The sequence below is a fragment of the Dama dama genome, chromosome 28 (assembly GCF_033118175.1).
Source record: "Dama dama isolate Ldn47 chromosome 28, ASM3311817v1, whole genome shotgun sequence".
In the NCBI taxonomy this organism is placed as follows: Eukaryota; Metazoa; Chordata; class Mammalia; order Artiodactyla; family Cervidae; genus Dama; species Dama dama.
In genome coordinates this window covers 37,364,975-37,388,449 of record NC_083708.1, presented here as the reverse complement: position 1 = coordinate 37,388,449, position 23,475 = coordinate 37,364,975, and the positions used below count along the sequence as shown (strand labels likewise).

General features: G+C 36.1%; 2 protein-coding genes across 5 annotated transcripts in view; one reads left to right on the top strand and one right to left on the bottom strand.

Annotated features, from left to right (window-relative positions):
• CCN6 (cellular communication network factor 6) overlaps positions 1-1,730 on the top strand; it is a 15,689-nt gene extending 13,959 nt beyond the window's left edge. Inside the window, exon 5 of the mRNA XM_061131642.1 lies at positions 996-1,730. Within this exon, the coding sequence (XP_060987625.1) occupies positions 996-1,277 (282 nt within the window). The 3' untranslated portion in view covers positions 1,278-1,730. The remainder of the gene's footprint in view (positions 1-995) is intronic.
• Positions 1,154-23,475, bottom strand: TUBE1 (tubulin epsilon 1). 4 transcript variants are annotated; one of them, XR_009690941.1, is made up of 12 exons: positions 23,321-23,475; positions 23,152-23,225; positions 22,045-22,097; positions 19,271-19,328; positions 14,080-14,195; positions 12,842-12,963; positions 9,539-9,726; positions 9,156-9,331; positions 7,766-7,906; positions 4,009-4,149; positions 3,211-3,366; positions 1,154-1,271 (listed from the first exon to the last, which is right to left on the bottom strand). XR_009690941.1 is itself a non-coding variant. In XM_061131639.1 (12 exons), the coding sequence occupies exons 1-12, from the start codon at positions 23,343-23,345 to the stop codon at positions 2,696-2,698; spliced, it is 1,428 nt and encodes a 475-aa protein (XP_060987622.1). In that variant the 5' UTR covers positions 23,346-23,475; the 3' UTR covers positions 2,363-2,695. The 4 variants fall into 4 exon arrangements, 2 of the variants coding, with proteins under 2 accessions (XP_060987622.1, XP_060987623.1); XM_061131639.1 differs by lacking the exon at positions 1,154-1,271 and adding an exon at positions 2,363-2,854 and having other exon boundaries at positions 3,211-3,385; XR_009690940.1 differs by lacking the exon at positions 1,154-1,271 and adding an exon at positions 2,718-2,854.

The window sequence follows — 23,475 nt, the reverse complement described above, 5'->3', positions numbered from 1 at the left end:
TATTTAACTTCATTATAATTCAATATTGAGACTCCTGAAAAGAGTGTGTGTCTTGTGGAGGTGTTTGTTAATAAAACCACTTCATGAAACATAGTCAACCTATCTTGAAGGAAAGCAAATATTACCTAGTTGCACTTTGTGGGAAAGATTTTCATCAAGCAGAGAGAAAATGTTAACCTGTGGATTCTAGAATATTCTAACAATGTAATAGTTGGGTCTCAATCAGTCTGATTTGTTGTGGTACCCCACCATGTATATTGTTTAGGAGATCTTTTTCAGATTCTTTTTCCTATATTAATTTTATGTAGTGGAATCAGAGCCATCAATAGAAGATTTGGGTTGCTACACTGTAATTATGAAAACAAACATATGAACAGCAGAGCAGTTCTGATCTTAAGTTATGTATCACCAGCTTGGAGAGAGAACCACACCATTTCCAGAATGCTTTGCTTAGCTACTGCTTCCCAAAGGACTGTAATGTCATAATACACACTCTAAGGTTGCTTGGTATAACTAGAGCTGGTCCTACTTCTGGAACTAAGCAAGATGACTGTCTCGAGACTAATTTTTAGAAATGCTACAAAACCAGTCTTATCCCCAGGTTATTCCCTATCAGAAAGTTTCAGAGGGATTAAGATGTTTATTCATCTATCCATTTACTCAAAACTGTGTTAGCAAATTCTCTAAGTCTTGGCCCTTGATATTAAACAAAACAGAAAGATTTTTATTTATTGTGGAACTAAGTCAAAGGCAGACACCAAAAAGCACTGGGGAGTGGGTCCTGTATGATGGAGGATGCACGGGGAGGACCTTCAAAGTCCTCTTGTGGGAGGGGATTTTAAAGGTCGAAAAGGGCTGGGCATGACTAAATGCAACTATTAATGCCCTAAAAATAGACTATCTGTGTAACAGTCGATATTCTATGAAGTACCACTTTTCTGAACTATTATAATCAAGTTTAAAGAGTGACTACTTAATGTTATATATCTTTTCAGATTCCCAAAGGAAAAACGTGCCAACCTACTTTCCAACCCGTTAAAGCTGAAAAATTTGTGTTTTCTGGATGCTCAAGCACTCAGAGTTATAGACCCACTTTCTGTGGAATATGCTTGGATAAGAGATGCTGTGTGCCTAATAAGTCTAAAATGATTACCATTCAATTTGATTGCCCAAATGAAGGGTCATTTAAATGGAAGATGCTGTGGATTACATCTTGTGTATGTCAGAGAAACTGCAGAGATCCAGGAGATATATTTTCTGAGCTCAAGATTCTATAAAATAAAGCACAATGGGGAAAAGTTAAGGTTAATCATGTCATTACATCAAAATTTAAAATGGTTTTAAGAGGGTGGCAAATTTGCCTTATTAGTTTAAAACAGTAAGAATGCCTGGCTGTTCTCAGATAATTGTATTTAAGGCATTACAAGCTTTAAAAAAGGTTCTCCTAAAAATATATGTAAAATATGAAAACCTTAAAATTGGAGCTCTTAAAATGTATAATTATGTAATGGTTCCATCTACATATTCCATGAAATGAAAAATTATACAATTTACAAGAGAACATTTTATTCTATAAGATTTTCTAGAGTAAATCTTAAACAGGAGTAAGATTAAGCTATAAATATATTTATTATTTCCATTGCCCTATCCTGAATATCAATTAAGATTTCTTTTGGAAGGAAAAAATGGAACTTCTCTGACCACTGTTGACAGTTATTTAAATTTTTATAACAAACTGTAAAAAATTTGATTTCCAAGGTAAAGACCAAGAGCAGTATACTTACTTTGAAAAGGAAATAAATTAAAAAAATAACACTAAAGAAAGCACACAACAGATTTTTTTTGGCTTGAAAATAAATTGTTCCTCAAAATTACTTCCTTAATTAAGCTAAGTCCATCAGTGAATTTGAAATATATAATAAATTAATGCTGAAGACAAACTGGAGATTTATAGTAATTGGAACACTTTCACTAGACTATTACATTTACTGCAAAGTTTCAAAGAAAGTATCAAACTTAGTAATATTCTGTTTGCTATATAAATAGTGACAACCAAAACTGATAACAAGAAAGAGTTTTAAAATGTGGACATTATTACAAAATCAACTGGTTTAATTAAAAAAACATTTTATAATAACTTAATACAAATACAAGTTATTTGTAAACTGTGAATCTTTTGAGTGCAACAAGTGGTTACCCAAAGAAGAAATAAAACCTCCTTAAATTATAATAAAATCTATTCCTGAAGTTAGTGGCTATTACAAAAGAAATATTTATATTATGTTCTACTCTTGTATTTACTTTTAAAGAGTCAGGAGAATTTAAACAGACTATGAAAACATTATAAATAAATATAAAAATATCTATACAAGATTTTTTTATTGCAGACATGATTATCTCTGTATAAATGACTAAATATGAGACTATAAATAAAGTAAAATGTTGAGCTCTGTTCTCTCAATTTTAGAAAACAAGACTTTTTTGGAAGACAAATGTTTGATGTTAAGGCACTAGTACTTAGCTAATTTCACACAACGGTATCAACAAATTGTAATTAAGTGGAAACCATTCTAAAGACAGTCTTCCCAATATGAAAAACACATTAGGCCTTCTGAATCACAAAAATTCTGAAACAGAAAGGTAAGGGGGCAAAAATGTGAAATTAAAAAGAAGTTTTATCTTTGGGGTTTCTTTTTCACATAGCTATGTTTAGTCTAGGTAAATCTTCCACAGGCATGCTTTTTGTGGCATCCAGTTGGTTATATTCTTGTATAAGTGCTGATAAAGATGACACGGCTTCTGTGAAACAGCTTTCCTCCATCCCTTCAATTTGTAGATAGTGATGAAGATGAGCCTATAAATAAAAAACCAACGCTGACCAGTTTTAGGAATTTAATAGACAACTATCCGATAATGTAAAATATTCTTATTAAAATGATAGTTCACTCAGCTTTACAAAAGTAATGAGAACCCAAATCCTATAAACCCATGAGATTTCTCATTTATAGTGTGAGTAAGCCTCTCCTCTTCAGTTGTAATCAATACACTGATACAGCAAACAGGATCACGCCTGATTTATATTCGTGTAATTCTTGGTAATACCCCTTCTGTGTGCTTAGTCGCTCAGTCGTGTATGAGCGACTCTTTGTGACTCCATGGACTGTAAATAGCCAAAATAAACACACAGCTGAAAGATGCACTGATGGTTACCTTCTTCTTGTAGAGCCTTATGAATCTCTCTCTCAGGTCTATGAAGGTAGGCTTCACGCAGGTGTTGTTTGCTAACGCTAATAATGAATGGGAATGGCCCACGGGAGGTACTGAACACAAGCTGGTCTTCCAGCCTTCTTGATTCCAGGAGACAAACTGTAGAGAAGGTTTTAATCTGAGATGCAAAAACTCAAAGGTAAGAATTAAAGTGCTAAAATGTCTGCCATATTATGGCCGCCCACATTAGTTAAACTAGGACATTACAAATGGTACCATTCATTCTAAGTGCTTACATTATAATGTAGGTTATCTGATTTTTAATACTAGCAGTATCAAGTCTGACAGTGAACTAAAGGATGTTAAATTGGCTGTAATGGTGATTCAAGAAGCTAGAAACATTCTTTAACATTAGAAATCTGGGGATGAAAAGAAATAAAGGTATTATAATTTTCCTTGCTTTGAAATTCAATAAAGCAACTTCCCTAAAAAACAGACTGTCAACAAATAGTAAAAGAAACTAAGAAGCAGTGTAGTAGTGGTGGTGGTAATAAACACAACAATAGTTAAATTTTCTAAACACTTCCAGAAAATAACATCTCATCATTTAATGTGCATAACATAGTTAACAACTTTGTACTATTATTCTTTTCTAAATTTGAGGAAAAATAAGGCTCAGAATGGCTAAGCAGCTTGCTCAAGGTCACACATCAATTGAAGTTCACAATGCTACTTAACTACATGCTCCACCGTTGCAAACAGTACACGTAACACATTATCTTGAGAAGTATAAAATCGAACCTTTCAATGTTTCTGCGAAGATCAGAAATCTGTACATTTCCTCTAACCATGAGGGCACAGGCGAGGTAGAGACTATGTTTGGGGTCAGCTCGAATTAGCTGGTGATCTTTACTAAAGGCATCTGAAAACATCTGATCCAACCTAGAACAGTGAAAGAGTCACTGTTTATACAAATATTACATCATTCTTCTATCTGTAACTATAAGATGAAAAGATAGTCATCTATAGGTAAAAAAACCACACACAATTATATTCTGAATCTCAGATATCATTTTCTCAAAGCAATCTGGGTAAATATGAGGAGAGGAAATCAAGCAATTTTGAAGGGGGTGATAAAGCTTCTGCAATATACTGGTGATTTCAGGTAGCTATAAAATGTTGACTAAATCATCAGTTAACTCTATGTAGTACTAATGTCTAAAACTTACGTCATTATTACTTAGTTCAATATGCTTATCTACTTCATAATATCAGAACTATCAAAACTAATTAAAAACCTATTAAGACTACTGTCTATAAAATATATCACAAGTTAGGAATAATTAAGAGGAAACTATCAAAGGACAATACTAGGTTCTCCAAAAAAGACACAACTCTCTTATTATTCCTGAAAATGGATACTTTTAAGTGAATGAAGTTTTTTAACTTTTTTATTCTTTAAAGAGAGGAAGATAAAAGTGACTGATGAAGTTTATATAATAATACAGGCTCCTAGGCCTTTAATATGGCCCCAGTCTGATTCTTAAATCCAATTTAACTCAACACAAGTATGATTAAGTGCCTTTGATAACTCTAGCCAGAGCTCTGTGTGTTGTATCTGCAGACTGTCTAGGAAGAGCCACAGAAATTGCACTATGCGATTTCATTCAGTAGATATTTACTAAATGCCAAGCACCATTCTAGGTGCGAGAGACCCAGCAGTGAAGAACAAAAATCCCCTACTCTAGTGGAGCCTATGTTCTACCCTCATTCTTTTATAGTAAGAAGGATAGAGGACTCTCTCAGTGGATGGTGAGCTTGGGGGACTTACAATTACTCTACTGTGTTCAAAATTTTGGTATGTGCTTTTGGGCATTTAATCCAGAAAAGGTTAAGAACCACTATACAATAGGCAGGCAACCTCATTCTTGATTTACCATTTGTCAAAAAACTTAACAATTACCTAGGAGCTATTTATAGTTCTTGGGATATTTATATTTATATTAGAAATAAGGAATTTAAAGGAGCATATACACATTCCAATATGTTTTTCTATTCTCACTGATAAAAATGGACTAGATGACATTTACTAATACAAAGCACAACCAAAAATCATTCTCAGTTGTTGGAGACTACTTAAAGTTTTAAAACTATGCCTTTTAACAGTATAATTTTAAAACTATTATTTGCTCAAGGATAAATACGTTTCTATGTAGATATGGCAGCCTTTGAAATATCTCTAGTATAGCAGATGCAATAAGGAGAACACAAAGCTAGAAAGACCATTGTGATTAGTTTCTTAAGAGTCTAACATTTTTAAAGTTCTCTTCAGATTTTCCTAACATGTTTTAAAAACAAAAACAAACCTTCAACAAGTTATAACTATATAAATAAAAATTTTAAATGTTGATATGGTATTTTAATCAAAATAAACCAAGCAGGATTATGCTGAACTTAACTAGAAATTACATGTCTTTAGCTTTTAAGGATTAACTTTAAATGTCTGGATAATCACTACTGTACAATAAGTAGTTTGCACCACTTTACATTCTGTGTGTCCACACTGAAGGTGTATCTTTCACCAGTATACTCATTTTTAATATGCTGGGCTGATAATAAAAGCAAACATTTATGGTTGACTCCCATGTTCAATAGAACACATTGTGCAAGTTGCTTAAGCTCATTAGCATCTCACACAGAAAGAGAGACTGTGCCTACTAGTTGGCATAATTGGCTATCTGTTACTTGCTCAAATAAAATTTAATCAATATCACTGTGACATTCCACAGTATAGAATTAGCTTGGCAAAATCTAAATTTAAACTCTTAAAAAAAGATCTGTAATCTAGTTTTTACTTTATCATTTACAAACTTTCCTCTAAAAGAGTTTATTTTATTTTATTTTTTGGCTGTGCAGGGAGGTATGAGGGATCTTAGTTCACCCAACAGGGATGGAACCAAGGCTGCCTGCAGTGGAAGCTTGGAGCCCTAACCACTGGACTGCCAGGGATTTCTGACTTTCTTCTAACAGAGTCTGACAAGACCTTTTTCCTCTGTCAACTGTGAATGTCAGTGTGACCTTTTCAAGTTCATCATCACTGTATATACTGAGTATTTTTCAACTACATTTTTTGTTAAGTAAATTGATGTAACTTTTATGCTTAAATTATAAAACAAGGTATTCTAGAAATGATATATAACAACTATAATAGAGCAAATCAGGAAAGGAGTACGTCAAGGCTATATATTGTCACCCTGCTTATTTAACTTACATGCAGAGTACATCATGAGAAATGCTGGACTGGATGAAGGACAAGCTAGAATCAAGATTGCTGAGAGAAATATCAATAACCTCATATATGCAGATGACACCACCCTTATGGCAGGAAGTGAAGAAGAACTAAAGAGCTTCTTGATGAAAATGAAAGAGGAGTGTGAAAGAGTTGGCTTAAAACTCAACATTCAGAAAACTAAGATCATGGCATCTGGTCCCATTACTTCATGGCAAATAGATGGGGAAACAATGAAAACAGTGAGAGACTTTAGATAGCATATTAAAAAGCAGAGACATTACTTTGCCAACAAAGGTCTGTCCAGTCAAAGCTATGGTTTTTCTGGTAGTCATGTATGGATGTTGAGAGTTGGACTATAAAGAAAGCTGAGCATCGCAGAACTGATGCTTTTGAACTGTGGTGTTGGAGAAGACTCTTGAGAGTCCCTTGGACTGCAAGGAGATCCAACCAGTCCATTCTAAAGGGAATCAGTCCTAAATACTCATTGGAAGGACTGATGCTGAAGCTGAAACTCCAATCTTTTGGCCACCTGATGCAAAGACCTGACTCTTTTGAAAAGATCCTGATGCTGGGAAAGATTGAAGGCAGGAGAAGGGGACGACAGAGGATGAGATGGTTGGATGGCATCACAGACTCAATGGACATGAGTTTGAATCAACTCTGGGAGTTGGTGATGGACAGGGAGGCCTAGCGTGCTGGTCCATGGGGTTGCAAAGAGTTGGACACGAATGAGTGACTGAACTGAACTGAAAAGAGCAATATCTGTAAGCCTTCTGTGGTGCTAGACTGTGGTAAGAGCTTTAAAAGATACTCTCATTTAATATACCCAAATTGCATATGAGGTAGGTACTTTGACTCTCATTTTTAAAGATGAGAAAACTAAAAGTCCATCTCTTGCCCAAGGTCCTATAATGAGTAAGTGACAGAGCATTCATACTTAAGTATGTCAGACTTCATAGCCGTTACATCTTTTTCAATAAAAATTATATCTTTAAAATTCAGTTATTAGATTTTACTTCAAACAATATTGAGATTTTTATAAAGACTTCTATTTTTTAGATGTTTATTTTTTATTTTAAACAATGACTTCTGAAGCAGCATTCACTTAATAGAAAAAGGCTGTCATCAACTATTTTATATACTTTTCACAAAGAAGATGATATGAAGAAACAACTAGAGTTGTTATACACTTATCTCTTAAAAATGTGTTTGTTTTTAAAGTAATCTGAATCCTCAAGTAATTGAAATATAGTTACTACATCTTACCTTCGAGGAGGAATGTTAACATCTGCCAGTGTATACAGAGGTGTTAGGCTTGAAACAAGATAATGCAGTTGAGGAAAAGGAACTAAATTCATGATGATTTCATTCAGGTCCATATTAAGGGATCCTTCAAACCTGGCAGAGCTAAAAAATTAACATTAAAACATGAAAAATATTTAAGTTAATGTAGCTTGATTTAGTCAGCAGGCACTTTCTTATTTTTGTACACTGTACTTCAGTAGAGAATATGTGCTTTTTCTGTATTAGTGAAATTTAGTATCGTGAACATAATGTATAAAGATAATTAAAATATAACACAACATCTACAGCAATTCTTGTTTCTGGATTATCTAAAGTATAACCAGACACACGACCATAGTTGTTAATTATATATGTAAAATTTTTACTTAAAACAGACTTCAGATTGAATCAAATACATATAGTTCAATAGTTAGTTCTATAAATCTTACTATTAATAAATTCCCCCAGGGTTTGCTTATGTGCTATAATTTGGAATAATGCCAAAGTAATCTTTTAGATCAAAGTAAAAGAAATATTTTGGACCAGCTAATAAAGTTATAGATCAGCTGGTTTAAAAGGTTAATTTACAGAAAGGAAAAGAAAAAAAAGTTGGCTTTTGTCTAACCAAAGTGTTTCTCAAGTATATCTCCCACAAAACTTTTTATCATTTAACACCTATTAATATTTCATGGACTGGCTGGATCTCCTTGCAGTCCAAGGGACTCTCAAGAGTCTTCTCCAACACCACAGTTCAAAAGCATCAATTTTTCAGTGCTCAGCTTTCTTCACAGTCCAACTCTCACATCCACACATGACTACTGGAAAAACCATAGCCTTGACCAGACGGACCTTTGTTGGCAAAGTAATGTCTCTGCTTTTTAATATGCTATCTAGGTTGGTCATAACTTTCCTTCCAAGGAGTAAGCGTGTTTTAATTGGAAAAGACCCTGATGCTGGGAGGGATTGGGTGCAGGAGGAGAAGGGGACGGCAGAGGATGAGATGGCTGGATGGCATCACTGACTCGATGGGCATGAGTCTGAGTAAACTCCGGGAGTTGGTGATGGACAGGGAGGCCTGGCGTGCTGCGATTCATGGGGTCGCAAAGAGTCGGACACGACTGAGCGACTGAACTGAACTGAACTGAGTATTTCATGGAATGTACTTGGGGAAAATGCTGCTCTGGAGTCAGTGAAAATAAAATTCTGATCTATCATTCAAAGATCTGAGAATACTAGACAAACTAAAATTTTTTAAATAAAATTTTTAAAAAAGTTTCTACAACTTAGACTAACTAAAAAATGCTACTGCAAAACATCGTCAGAAGCAGAGTGCAGTTTTGACTGCCCTTAGGTACACTGTGAGCAGAATTACCTTGTTAAATTGAGCAGCAGATTGGCCACAATGCTGTTCATTCCATCGAAAGGTTTCTCCTGCCGCTTTTTAAAAACTCCAGTACTTGAGGTAACCAGACTCTTTGGCTTTATAGCTGCACCCAACTTTCCAGAATTCACCATGAGGTCAATTTTGCTAATGATGTCAAATAAAGACTTTTAAGGGAAAAATATTGGGAAAGAAGCTAATTAAGAGGAGAAGACATAATGACAATTCTTCCAGAAAAAAAAATCAATTTAAATTTATTTTTTCTCTTAGATGGAAAGGCTGAAAAGTGGAGACTGTTTCACATAAACACACAAGCAAGACATAAGATTGAATGTATACACAATATGTCCATAAATTACAATGCCATTTCTTACTTGGTTGTCAATGGGCAAAACACAGTCTGCATGCTCATTAAGTTCCTTCATTGCCAAGATGCTATTGTAAGGTGAGGTTATGACATCATCCTCACCAGAAGGATAAATTGAAGTCACGAATCTATATACTTCTGGGAATTCATCCTCGAGCACCTTTAAAAGAAATGTGCCAAGTCCAGATCCTGTTCCTGAGGATTAAGATTTCAGAAAGAAAACAGCATAAATGGTTCAGAATGTAATTGTAAAGAACCTGGATTTCTGTGGGGTATTTTTGGTAAAAATATTTATTAAAGACAATTTTCAACTCATACCTATGATTATATATATATTAACTAATTAATTTCAGATAAAGAAATGACAATATAGGTGGTGAGACTTGAAGTCATGAATTCAATCTCTGGGTCTGGCTATGATGATAAGAGACCTTTCTACACTTCACACTTTTTTACATTTAAATTATATCTATATGATGCCAAGAGAACTGATCCAAGAGTAAAAAAATTCACCTAAAACAGTATTCAGACTACACTTGATGTTAAGCAACTTAAAAAAACCAAATTATCTTGACATCTTTGGTGTAGCACCTACATAATCTTAATGATGAATGGTATCATGACACGAAGCAACTTAAAACGCAGAGTTAAAATGGTTTAAAGTTAAGCATAACCAACTATAATTTACATAATTTAAAAACAGGAAAGCTTTTTACTATCTGTCTAAAAGCAGAAACTCTAAGAATTCCATTCAGGTTAACTTTCTGACACACAGAATTCAATTTACACAAATTCAGGTATTTTTAAGAACTTAAAACTTAAAGGAGAGAAAACTGGAATCCTTTATCCTGGTGGTTTTCAATGTATGGCTTGTGAACCGTTAGTGGGTTATAAACCTAATTTATAAGACTACGACTAGTATTCTCTTTTCTTAAGTGAAACAAAAGAAATAATAGTAAGTCACATATAGTATGGGTAAATAATCTTCTGTTTTAGTTTGTGCATATTTGTGTGTGTCTGTGCTGGGCTGGGTGATATAAAATGTACTTCTTGCTATACTGATGAAAGAAAAGTTTAAAGGTCAATGCTCTAACCCCATGTGAATAAATATTAAAAGGTTATGAAATTAAAAATATTAGATGAAAGTGACAGAGATTTTTTTGGGTTAAAAAGAGTCCTTAATAAGGACTTTCTAAGCATTATAAAAAACCAAAGCCATTATAGAAAAAGACAGTTTTGATTCCATTAAAAATAAAATTTCTCTCTCCATATATATGAAAAAAAAGGCAAACTAAGAAAAAAAATCTTCAAAACATATGATGGAGGATTAAATTTCTTTAATAAAGAGAGTTACAAATCAACAGTAAAACCATGAATAATGCAATGGAAAAATGAGCTAAGGACAGAAATTGTAATAATTATAATTATTATAATAAAATAAACCAAATCGCAAATAGATGTAAAGATGCTCAAACTTTCATCTAATTAAAAATGCAAATTAACACAAATAATTTTGTATGTATTAATGTCTCACAATACGCAGTGTTGGTGACAGTGTGGGGAAATAAACTCTTACAAATTGCTGCTAATAATACAGATTGGCGCAGTATTGTGGGAAGGTTATTTAGTAGTATCAATCAAAACTTAAAATGTACCAACGAACTTTGGTCCCACTTTCCTATCTAGGAATATTCCTTACAGCTATTGTGGCACAAACAAAGAGGCAGATACCAAATGTTCACTGGGGATTTTTATGTGGTAACTAAAAACCATGAATAATTTGACATCCATCAATGAGGAACTGACTTTAAAAATTATTACATATTTACAATTGGATATTGTGGGCTGATATTGAAAAATGTTCAGAAACAATTTAAGGTGAAAACATGATAGAGTAATATGTATTGCATGATCTTGTTTATGTAAAAACACACAAAATGTGCACAGAAAATATCCGGAAGGAGAGACACTGGAAACTTGATTATATGTGAGGAGAGAGATTAGGGATTAGATGTGGGAAAAAACTTCATTTTTAATCTTCAATATTGTTTCAAGTATATTTGCCATTTTCAGTGAACTATGAATAAAGTACAATCTACTGAGGTTCTGAGTAATAAAGGGATATAAAAAGGTACCATAAAGAACTATAAATCAAACTGACATTTTTTTAGAAAACTTACTCAAAATCTGCAGGTTAATTATGTCAGTACAAAGAAAACTAGTTTCTTAATTTAATGATTATGATGGCCTTCTAAAAGGCGTGGTTACACTGCAATTTAATTTTCAAATACTATCATACTGAATAATAAAGTCAATTGTACATAAATTGCGGAATATAACAATCTTAATCTCAGCTTGAAGGAAAAAAGTGTGGCAAATTTTTCTTTTATTCTCTTGTGAAATTAGCAAATTATGATCAGTTTCTACTTCATGGAATAGAGGAGCAAAATACTTCACTTGCAAAGTACAAGTTTCCCCGGGAAAGAAAGCAATGCAGATCATTTATTCTAGGTTAAGGTGGTTAATTACCATGTAAGGAATGATTTAAAGGAGTTGACTAAGAGGATTTCTTTTACTTATTTCTCTTACTGAACACAAGAAAGGACTGAAGGTGGTTAAAGGAAGGGTACTGATATTCTTTTGCAAGCACATCTATGAATATGTACAAATACTTAGCTCTAGTTAGGATGCAGAACCACACAAGAAAACTCTTAGGAGAAAGGCAGCATTCCCAAAAGGCTTATACTGAAATCTGCTGCTGCTGCTGCTAAGTCGCTTCAGTCGTGTCCAACTCTGTGTGACCCCATAGATGGCAGCCCACTAGGCTCCTCCGTCCCTGGGATTCTCCAGGCAAGAACACTGGAGTGGGTTGCCATTTCCTTCTCCAATGCATGAAAGTGAAAAGTGAAAGTGAAGTCGCTCAGTCGTGCCTGACTCTTAGTGACCCCATGGACTGCAGCCTAGCAGGCTCCTCTGTCCATGGGATTTTCCAGGCAAGAGTACTGGAGTGGGGTGCCATTGCCTTCTCCATAATGAAATCTACCTTCCACTAAAGACAGAAGAAAAGTTTTTTCAGATTCAGTTCTATTGGCTCTTTAAATGCGTTTAAGTTTGTAAAAAATGGTCAGAGTGACACAATTTGACAAAAGTTTAAGATAAAAAGCTGTTATGTACATGCACTCATAAACACACTCTTAATTAATAGTTCTATCTTTTTAAAGTAAAGGCCTGAAAACAAGACTTATGTTGACAGAATGAATACCCACTTGCATTTTCACACTGTAATAGACAAATGATTGAATAATTTTACCTCCTCCCATGGAATGTATTATAAAAAAACACTGCAAACAATCACAGTGCTCTGCTGACTTTCTGAGTTTCTCTAAAATCTTTTCCTGATAAAGACTGCCAAACACTTTGTGACCCACAGCCCTAGAAAAAAGAATACAGATTAAAAAAAAAAATCTTGCATTTATTATTTCAAGATTTTATTATTTCTGACTTAAAAGACTATAAACTTGAAAAGGTATTTTTACTGTTTTAAGTAAATTCTATTCCTGTTTAATATCAATAAATCATATTATATAATCTCAAAGATACTTGGTAGAAAATTGAGCAAATACACACACACACACACACACACACACACACATATATATATTTATAAATATAATCCACAAGTAACCTGGTAAGATAGTTCACTATCAATGGATATTAAACTACAGTTTTTAAAATTTATCTTAAGGTATAAATACAACAAAATGAGCTTTTAGTTACATAGATTTTTTTACCTCATCTTCACTTAATCTCTGACTGTGGTGTATGTTATATATTAAAAAGCAGATTGTGGTCAACTAGAAAGATATGAAAAATAAAAAATTCTAAATGGACCTTAGACTTAAAACATGAGAAAAACATTGGTCACATCATGTTAGTACTAGATCAAATGCCACACATTTCATCTAGTACTAATATTCATGAGGCTCTGCAAGCCTTTTTGGTTGCCCAGATTCTCAAGTATTATTATGGTGAATTGAAATGCAAGAATGACTTCCACACAACATGTGGTCAGGTGTAACTCAAAAGTTACAAAATAAGTTATATATGCTGGGACACTGGTCTGGCTTGCACCTCAGTATCTGTATCATCATTTTCCATTAAATCTGACTGATGGGAAAACTTTGATAGAGTCTTTACTATGACCTATAGTAAGAGGTAAGAGAACAGTTTATACTTGCAACTTTTGTCACTACCTAGCATTTACAAAGAATCAAATTACAAGGAGAAATTTAGTAAATGAATTTTTCATGATTCATCTTTTTCTTTAAAAAAAAGAGAGCGAGAGAGAGAGACAACTAGGATGCAGACAGCGTCCAAGCATTGTGAAACACCACCATCTATGGAGGAAAAGATGGTGGGCTGAAAGGCCTAGTGTTAGGTGTGGCAAATTATATCTTGCTTTCATGTCAGTAGGACCTAACAGAATGAAACAAAGATTCCTCATGTTTTTCAGATGACATTTGATTTTTACATTTGGCATAATCTCACCAATTATTCCCTGAGCCAGAAATATCAGTGATGAGCTGCTTACTATCAAATACATCTCTCAATCGTCCCTGAAGAATTTCATTTACTACCCCTTCCTCCATGTCAATCAAGACAGCCTGAGAAAGAGAAATAAAATGTAATCAGCATATTTTTCTTTAGTCACTCTATAAATAAAAATAATTTTTGAGCTTATAGTTACATTTTTCTTTTTATAATTTAAACCAGATCAAATCTTTGACTCTTTTATATAGAATCTGTTACAAAAATTAAAAAATTAATTTCACTCTGCTCCAAAAGTGGAATCCAATGAAAAGATGGATTCTGAACCGTTACCCAAAGAATAAGAAGGAAAAAAGGGAACTGAATGATTCTCTCTGGTTTTCTAACAATTCTTTTATGCATATGCCTAGTGTTAGCTGCTTAGTCGTGTCCGACTCTTTGTGACCCCATGGACTATAGCCCATCAGGCTCCTCTGTCCATAAAATTTTCCAGGCCAGAATACTGGAGTGGGTTGCCATTTCCTTCTCCAGGGGAAAGTAAGAATAGCTATAGTAAAAGTCACTCAGCCATGTCTGATTTATGTGCCTATGTGACTATACATTTCTTGAGAACAAGGTCTCAGAAGTCTAGATGGTAACCTTAACCAGAAAAAATTCTCAATGAATGTAGGGTGCATTAACATATTAGCTCACTAGGTACAACCATGCTACTCTTTATGAAATCACAGCTGAAAACTGTCCAATTCAAATCAGTAAACTACTTATATGTGCAAAGCCAAGGTACTGTACAGATGTCAAAGATGACGACAGTATCCCTCCCCGCCAGTAATTCACAGTAAAAATTCACAAACTCATAAATGCCACAAATTTTACTGAGATGGGAGACAACATCTATTACTAAAAAAAAAAAATGAGAATCTCCTGAAGTCAGTTTTGAGAGAATCACCATTTTCATAGTCACTTAGCATTAAACCCTGACAGTCTATAACTTTTTGAATCTTTCCTTTGTCATATCAGACCTTTGTTTCTCCCTTGGAAGTTAATGACAATTGGAAGGAATTATTCTGGATTCCTCACTTAGCCAGCCTAGGTCTGGAGTCACGGCCTCTAAGATTTGATGTTTATTATTTTATTCCAGAGCTACCTGGTGATAGCTTTCCCTAATTGTAATAGCTTTCAGCTTTCCCTAATTGTAATATAGGATTTACCAAATTCTGAGTGTTTGCCTGTTAACCTAAGATATTGGACACAGTGGAGGAACCCAACTACCAAGTTATCTTTTATTTTACTTATTTTTTATTTATTTATTTTTTCAGTGGGTTTTGTCATACATTGACATGAATCAGCAATAGATTTACACGTATTTCCCATCCCGATCCCCACTCCCACCTCCCTCTCCACCCGATTCCTCTGGGTCTTCCCAGTGCACCAGGCTCGAGCACTTGTCTCATGCATCCCACCTGGGCTGGTGACCTGTTTCACCATAGATAATATACAAGCTGTTCTTTCGCAACATCCCACCCTCACCTTCTCCCACAGAGTTCAAAAGTCTGTTCTGTACAGTTTAGACTCTTCAGTGATCCACATGATACCAAGACTACTAAGGAGAAATGGAAGAGAACTTTCTAGGAAAAAAGTCAAAGGCTACAGAAGCATGCTGATTTACCGTTTCCCAACAGTGTTTCCTCCATTTCCCAACCCGCTCACTGGTATGGTGGTGGGAAAGAGCTCAAACTGGGAGTGGACTAGGAAAAGTCAATCTTTCTTTATCTCTGAGTAAGATCTGGTAGGGACTAACATACTCCCTAAGGCATGAACTATACCAAAGGTTAATCAATTATTCTAATTAGGTTAATCAATTATCCTAACAAGCACATGGTCTCCTAAACACAAGGAGATGGTACCCAGGAACCACAACACTACTGTTCTCTACTCTTTTAGCCACTCCTCCAGGTCTGATCCTTATCATCTCAATTATTTCCATATCATCTAAACTACCTTTATTTTTGTCATAATCAAATATTACTGATCAACAGCTGTAAAAGGCAGTTTGTTGTAGAGACACAAACACAGAAGAGAAGTGTTGTTAGAATTAGCTTGAGACTAAACACAAGCTATTGACTAGAAGTATTTTTTTGTTCAGGAGTTTTTACATGGTTATGGTATGTATTCACTACAATATGGTTGAATCCATGCTTTGTACTGGGAGCAATATCTATGATGAAAAGAAAATTTTCACCATATTCAAATGAAAATTAACCTCCAGGAGAATGTATTTTGGAGAAGGGAATGGCAAACCACTTCAGTATTCTTGCCTTGAGAACCCCATGAAGAGTATGAAAAGGCAAAAAGATACGACACTGAAAGATGAACTCCCCAGGTGCCCAACAGACTACTGGAGAAGAGTGGAGAAACAGCTGCAGAAAGAATGAAGAGGCTGAGCTAAAGTGAAAACAACACCCAGTAGTGGATATATCTGGTGACGGAAGTCACATAGGGGGCTGGAAAGCAAAAGTAGGAAGTCAAGAGATACTTGGAGTAACAGGCAAGTTTGGCCTTGGAGTCCAAAAGGAAGCAGGGCAAAGGTTAACAGTTTTGCCAAGAGAACACAGTGTTTACTATGACTAGTAAATACCCTCTTCCAAAACATAAGAGATGACTCTACTCATGGACATAACCAGATGGTCAATACTGAGAGCAGATTGATGATATTCTTTGCAGCCAAAGATGGAGAAGCTCTATACAGTCAGTAAAATCAAGACTGGGAGCTGACTGTGGCTCAGATCATGAACTCCTTATTGCAAACATCAGACTTAACCTGAAAAGTAGGGAAAACCACTAGACCATTCAGGTATGACCTAAACCCCTTACAATTATACAGTGGAAGTGACAAATAGATTCAAGGGATTAGATCTGACAGAGCGCCTGAAGAACCATGGATGGAGGTTTGTAACACTGCACAGGAAGCGGTGATCAAAATCATCCCCAAGAAAAAGAAATGCAAAAACGCAAAATGCTTGTCTGGGGAGGTCTTACAAATAGCTCAGGAAAGAAGAAAAGTGAAAGGCAAGGGAGAAAACGGAAGATATATCCATCTGAATGCAAAGTTCGAAAGAATAGCAAGGAGAGATAAGAAAGCCTTCCTCAGTGATCAGTGCAAAGAAATACAGGAAAACAATAAAATGGGAAAGACTAGAGATCTCTTCAAGAAAATCAGATACCAAGGGAACATTTCATGCAAAGATGGTCACAATAAAGCACAGAAATGGTATGGACCTAACAGAAGCAGAAGATATTAAGAAGAGGCAACAAAAATACACAGAACTATACAAAAAAGATCCTAATTACCCAGATAACACGATAGTGTGATCACTCACCTAGGGCCAGAGCCAGACATCCTGGAATGTGAAGTCAAGTGGGCCTTAGGAAAACATCACTACGAACAAAGCTAGTAGAGGTGATGGAATTCCAGCTAAGCTATTTCAACTCCTAAAAGATGATGCTCAATATGCCAGCAAATTTGGAAAACTCAGCAGTGGCCACAGGACTGGAAAAGGTCAGTTTTCATTCCAATCCCAAAGAAAGGCAATCCCAAAGAATTGCACAAACCACTGCACAACTGTACTCGTCTCACATGCTAGCAAAGTAATGCTCAAAATTCTCCAAGCCAGGCTTCAACAGTACATGAACCGTGAACTTTCAGATGTTCAAGCTGGATTTAGAAAAGGCAGAGGAACCAGAGATCAAATTGCCAACATCCGCTGGATCATCAAAAAAGCAAGAGAATTCCAGAAAAACATTTATTTCTGCTTCATTGGCTACACTAAGGCCTTTGAATGTGTGGATCACAATAAACTGTGGAAAATTCTGAAAGAGATGGGAATACCAGACCACCTGACCTGCCTCCTGAGAAACCTGTATGCAGGTCAAGAAGCAACAGTTAGAACCGGACATGGAACAATGGACTGGTTCCAAATCAGGAAAGGGGTACGTCAAGGCTGTATATTGTCACCCTACTTATTTAATTTATATGCAGAGTACATCATGCAAAATGCCAGGCTTGATGAAGCACAAGCTGGAATCAAGATTGCTGGGAGAAATATCAGTAACCTCAGATATGCAGATGACACCACCCTTATGGCAGAAAGCAAAGAGGAACTAAAGAGCCTGTTGATGAAGTTGAAAGAGGAGAGTTAAAAAGCTAGCTTAAAACTCAACATTCAAAAAATGAAGATCATGGCATCAGGTCCCATCACTTCATGGCAAATAGATGGGGAAACAATGGAAACAGTGACAGGCTTTACTTTCTTGGGCTTCAAAATCACTGCATATGGTGACTGTAGCCATGAAATTAAGACACCTGCTCCCTTGGAAGAAAAGCTATGACCAACCTAGACAGCATATTAAAAAGCAGAGACATTACTTTGCCAACAAAAGTCCATCTAGTCAAAGCTGTGGTTTTTCCAGTAGTCATGTATGGATGTGAGAGCTGGACCATAAAGAAAGCTGATTGCTGAAGAATTGATGGTTTTGAACTGTGGTGTTGGAGAATACTCTTGAGAGACCCTTGGACTGCAAGATCAAACCAGTCAATTGTAAAGGAAATCAGTCCTGAGTATTCATTGAAGGACTGATGCTGAAGCTGAAGCTCTAATACTTTGGCCACCTGATGTGAAGAAGGGACTCACTGGAAAAGATCCTGATGCTGGGGCAGACTGGAGACACTAGAAGGGAACGGCAGAGGATGAGATGGTTGGATGGCATCACCAACTTGATGGACATGAGTTTGAGAAAGCTCCAGGAGTCAGTGATGGACAGGGAAGCCTGGTGTGCTGCATGCAGTCCAAGGGGTCACAAAGAGTTAGACATGACTGAGCAACTGAACTGACTGAGAATGTATTTCAGGCTTAGAGTTAGAATGGCTTTTATTATTTATCTAGACATATATTTCACCTAAAATATTAGGCAAAAAATGCTAAATATGCGTTTTTACTTTAAGCACAAAATTTTTCCCCTGAAGTTTCATGGAGACACAAATATCTGCTTAATCATATTTATATTAAATGTGGCTTAGCAAATACTTTTTTAAAAGTTGAGAAGTTAAAGTAAAATTTTATTCTAATGATAGTTACAGAAGTACAGCTATTTTAAAAACACATGCAATATAAGAATCCAAGTGTATACAACTTACACGTGCTTTTAAAGAACAAATTTTCCCTTTGGAAATACTGCCACCATCACCAACCACTCTGAAAGATAAAACATGAGAAAAGGTCATAAGATAGCCCATGGGTAATAATCCTATTAGATAATAAGGTTAACTTCCATTTGTAGAGTAAAGCTACTTATAGGTCGAGAGAGGCAGACACAAAAGGCAACAAAGAAGCCATTCTTAACCTGCATCCCCCTTACCCATCTCCCATCAGGCTGAAAAAGCAAGGTACTTATTTCCCTGTCTTTGTCTGCAGTTTGGGCTGGCCATGAAATCTAGTTCTGGGTAGTGAGGTAAAAAGGAGTTATTCTGGGAAGCTTTCTGATAAAAATGACCAGACGTAGCTGGTCCTTTTTCCTATCTTGAACATGAACATGGATGGGATTCCTGGCAGTGGAAACTGTCATCTTACAGTTACAAGTAAAAAAACACCAGGTCAAAAAACCAACACATGAAACAATATGACAGTATCTTGGTCTTTAGGGCAATTCTCCAGACAGAGATCATCCGATTTCCAGTTTTCTTTGAATGTGACATAACTGGATACATCTACTGTTTAAGTCACCATTAGTGAGGCTTCCCGTTGCAGCCAATCACACATCAACTAACTATCAGTTATATACTGCTGAGTATTTAAGGCTGTTTCTAGAATTTCATGTTGAAGATAAGTCACCAAAATAACTAAATCTGTGACCACAAACACTGTACGGGTCAACATAGTTTACAAGACAGAATATACGAAGGAAAGCTGCGTTGAGTATAGATGATGCCATAAGTCAGGTTTGATAAAATATAGTCCTCAGGCCAGTCTTGACCAGCTACTTGTGAAAACAAGTTTTACTGGAATAAAGTCACATCATTTGTTTATGTACTATCTACACCTGCATTCATGCTATCAGAGCAGACTAAACGAGATGTGGCATGGGCTTTATGGTCTGCAAAACTTAAAATATTTACCATCTGGTCCTTTATAGGAAAGGCTTGCCAACCCTTGGTATAGCTATATTCCTATCATGCTATTAAAAAGGTATGATAATTTCCTCAAATAGATAAAGAAGTATATAAAAAGATGTGGTCCTGTTCTTGAAAAAGAATTTTTGTACTACTTTGTGGAATAGATGCTGCATGTATTCATAGCGCATGGAAAGAAGAGCAAGATGCCAAGGCCCTTTTTTCAAACTTGATACTAGGGAAATAAGAATGCTCTCAGGTTAAACTATAAAACAAACCAAGGAGATGAGAATATAGTTACGTAAAATCACCTTATTAAGAGAGAACAGCTTTCAGGCTGAGTCTCAACTATGTAACAATGAAAGGACTACTACAGAGGGAATGGGAGAACAAATTTAGTTAGAATACTACCTACAAGGAAGTACTGCAAAGGCAAATTTGAGTCTCTTAATAGTATTTAAGGGAGAAGATATTACAGCGTACAGACAAGAGGAAACCTAGTCTATGTGACAGATGTCTCCATATTAATAAAGATAAATAACACCAGTCATTAAGTTAAGTAATATATCTAACTTACTTTGGTCTGATTCCATGGTCACTAAGCAACCTTCTATTACTTAGATTTCCTGACAGATTTCTTTTTTTTTCCTGACAGATTTCTTACAGAACACAATGTGCCTTTGAAAGATAATAAGTATCTAGTCTTGAGTTATAGTTCCTGTTGTCCATGACTACATTGCCTTTCTGCTTTTTAATCTCCCATCTTAGTTTGGTTTTCTGCCTGTACTGGAGAGCACTGGACTCATTCTCAAGCTGTCAATGAAGTTTCTGAATTTGCAAGCCTGAGGATCAAAATCTGAAATTCACCAAAAAGTGGGGCCTACCTAGCCTTCTCTGGGAGATAACTGCCTCAGATATCCAACCAACTAATTCAAAGTAGAACTGAAATTTTTATTAGGTTACAACTCATATAAACCATTTATTTTTCAGTTCAAGTCCAGCAAGTTTAGTTTTACTAAGCATTTTGAGAATGCATGAACTTCATGACTTAATATTAAACGCTTAGAAAAAATACTCTGAACAAAATATTACTCTTTCAGGTAAAAGATATATACTTACATATTTGTGGTTGTTTAGTCTCTAAGTTGTGTCCAACTCTTTTGCAATCCCATGGACTGTAGCCCACCAGGCTCCTCTGTCCACGGGATTTCCCAGACAAGAATACTGGAGTGGGTTGCCATTTCCAGGGAATCTTCCTGACCCAGGAATACAACCAGCATCTCCTGCATTGAGTTCGTTACCACTGAGCTACCTGGGAAGCTCTATATTTACAAATACCCTTTATTAAATTAACAAAACTAATCTGACAACATCTGCTTTGTTTCTTTTTAGCACATTCTATTTGTAGAGCAAATACTCCTGGCCACAGGTAATATCACAGGAATGTAAACAGTACAGTTTTCTTTCAAAAGTTAGCCATTATTGAATGCATTAACAAGATACTCTCAGGGAAATTTTCAGCATTCCTTAGTGAAACTTTATCTCAAGGTCAAGTTAAAAGAACGCACATTAAAGGTTCTTTTTATTTCTTGATATAAAGGAATAAAAGGAAATGTAGTCCTGCTCTGCTAAATGATATGAGAATATTAATGACAAAAGAATACGTTTTCAATAATGAGAAAAACAAAAAGATGGACAACTTCTTTACAGCCAACTGTTATTGTCCTTTCAAAAATTTTACCACAAACTGCTGACATAAAAATAATCATTATGCTATGTGATAAACTTTAACCTCATCTTACCTGGTATCCACATTTCTAAAGAAGCTGCTTATTGCCTCATCATAAATCCCTTTCTAAAAAGAAAAAATACATGTATTGGTATTTGATTACATTTAGCCTCTTTTCCAAATTAAGTCTTTTTAATTTAAGGATTATTAATTTAATTATCCCACAATACTTTAAAGGCTGGCATACAGCTACAATAAAAAAAAGCAAATAATCATAAAATGCTTAGATTCATTCTTCCAATCTAGAGAAGAGGAAATATCGTGAGATGTATGGATTAAATTCAGCTGGCGGTACTGAAGAATGATGTCCTCACAGAATTGTAGAACAGGTGCATCAAATGAAAGCTTTCCTTGGATTCTTGGCAATCATTTAAAAAACTAACTGGTTAAATTAAGGATTACAGTACCACACACCGTTACCTACTAACGCAGACTAGCCTGCTGCAGTCCATGGGGTCACAGAGTCGGACATGACTTAGCAACTGAACAACAACTTTCACATATGGTATACCATTGCTCCTCACAAGAGCCCTGACAAAGAGGTCTCTGGCCAGTGTTCCTTAAGACTGTTGTGTGTCTAACGCCGACTTAAATTTGTCCTTAATGTCTGTCCATAAGTTGGGTCACTTTGCTGTGCAGAAGAAATAACCACGACATTGTAAATCAACCATGTTGTTCTTTTAGTTGCTAAGTCGTGTCCCACTCTTTTGCGACCTCATGGACTGTCGCCCGCCAGACTCCCCTGTCCACGGGATTCCTAGGGTCTGTTACATCTGCAGTGGCAGGTGGGTTCTTTACCACTAGCGCCACCTGGGAACCACCAACAATACTGGGGTGTGTTGCCATTTCCTACTCCAGGTAATCTTCCTGACCCAGGGATTTAACCCCCGTCTCCTGCATTGACAGGCGAATTCTTCACCGCTGAGCCACCAAGGAAGCCCCAAAATCAACTGTACTTCAATAAAATTTAAAAACAAAAACCAGTTTGCCCTCTACCAAGAAGACCTCATATAAAAACACTGACCAGACAAGAGCTCACAGAGGGTGATTCTTGCTTATTTTTTGGAAGAGCCTCAGTGACAGATCTGGGGTGCAGGTGGGGAGTTAGGGTTAGCAGTACCTTGTTGACGGCGGCGTGCTCTCTTAGCGCCAGATCCCAGAAGCAGCAGCCGATCTGGTTTCCGCACTGGCCCACTGTGCCCAGGAAGGAAAGAGAACAGACATTAGGCGGGAAAAAGGGCCACTCGCCTCGGCGGCGAATGGGTCCCCATCCTCCCAAGGAGGCTTACCCTGTACGACCACCGACTGGGTCATGCTTCGACACGGCCAGCCCACAGTACCCGGGCCCGCGCCGGCCTCCGTATTCCGCGCTCACCAACGGGCGCTCCCCAAGGGGGGCGGGGCGGCCGTAAGTCACTTCGCTGCCGCAAGTCGCCGCCGTCGC

Bases quoted from the DNA above. Each gene is read 5' to 3' on its own strand.
- TUBE1 (XM_061131639.1), bottom strand. From the start codon at position 23,345: ATGACCCAGTCGGTGGTCGTACAGG. The intron at 19,329-22,044 runs GTAAGATGAGGT...TTTATCTTTCAG, and splicing joins TTTAGAAATGTGGATACCAG to AGTGGTTGGTGATGGTGGCA. The intron at 2,855-3,210 runs GTAACCATCAGT...TTTTATTTATAG, and splicing joins TAAGGCTCTACAAGAAGAAG to GCTCATCTTCATCACTATCT.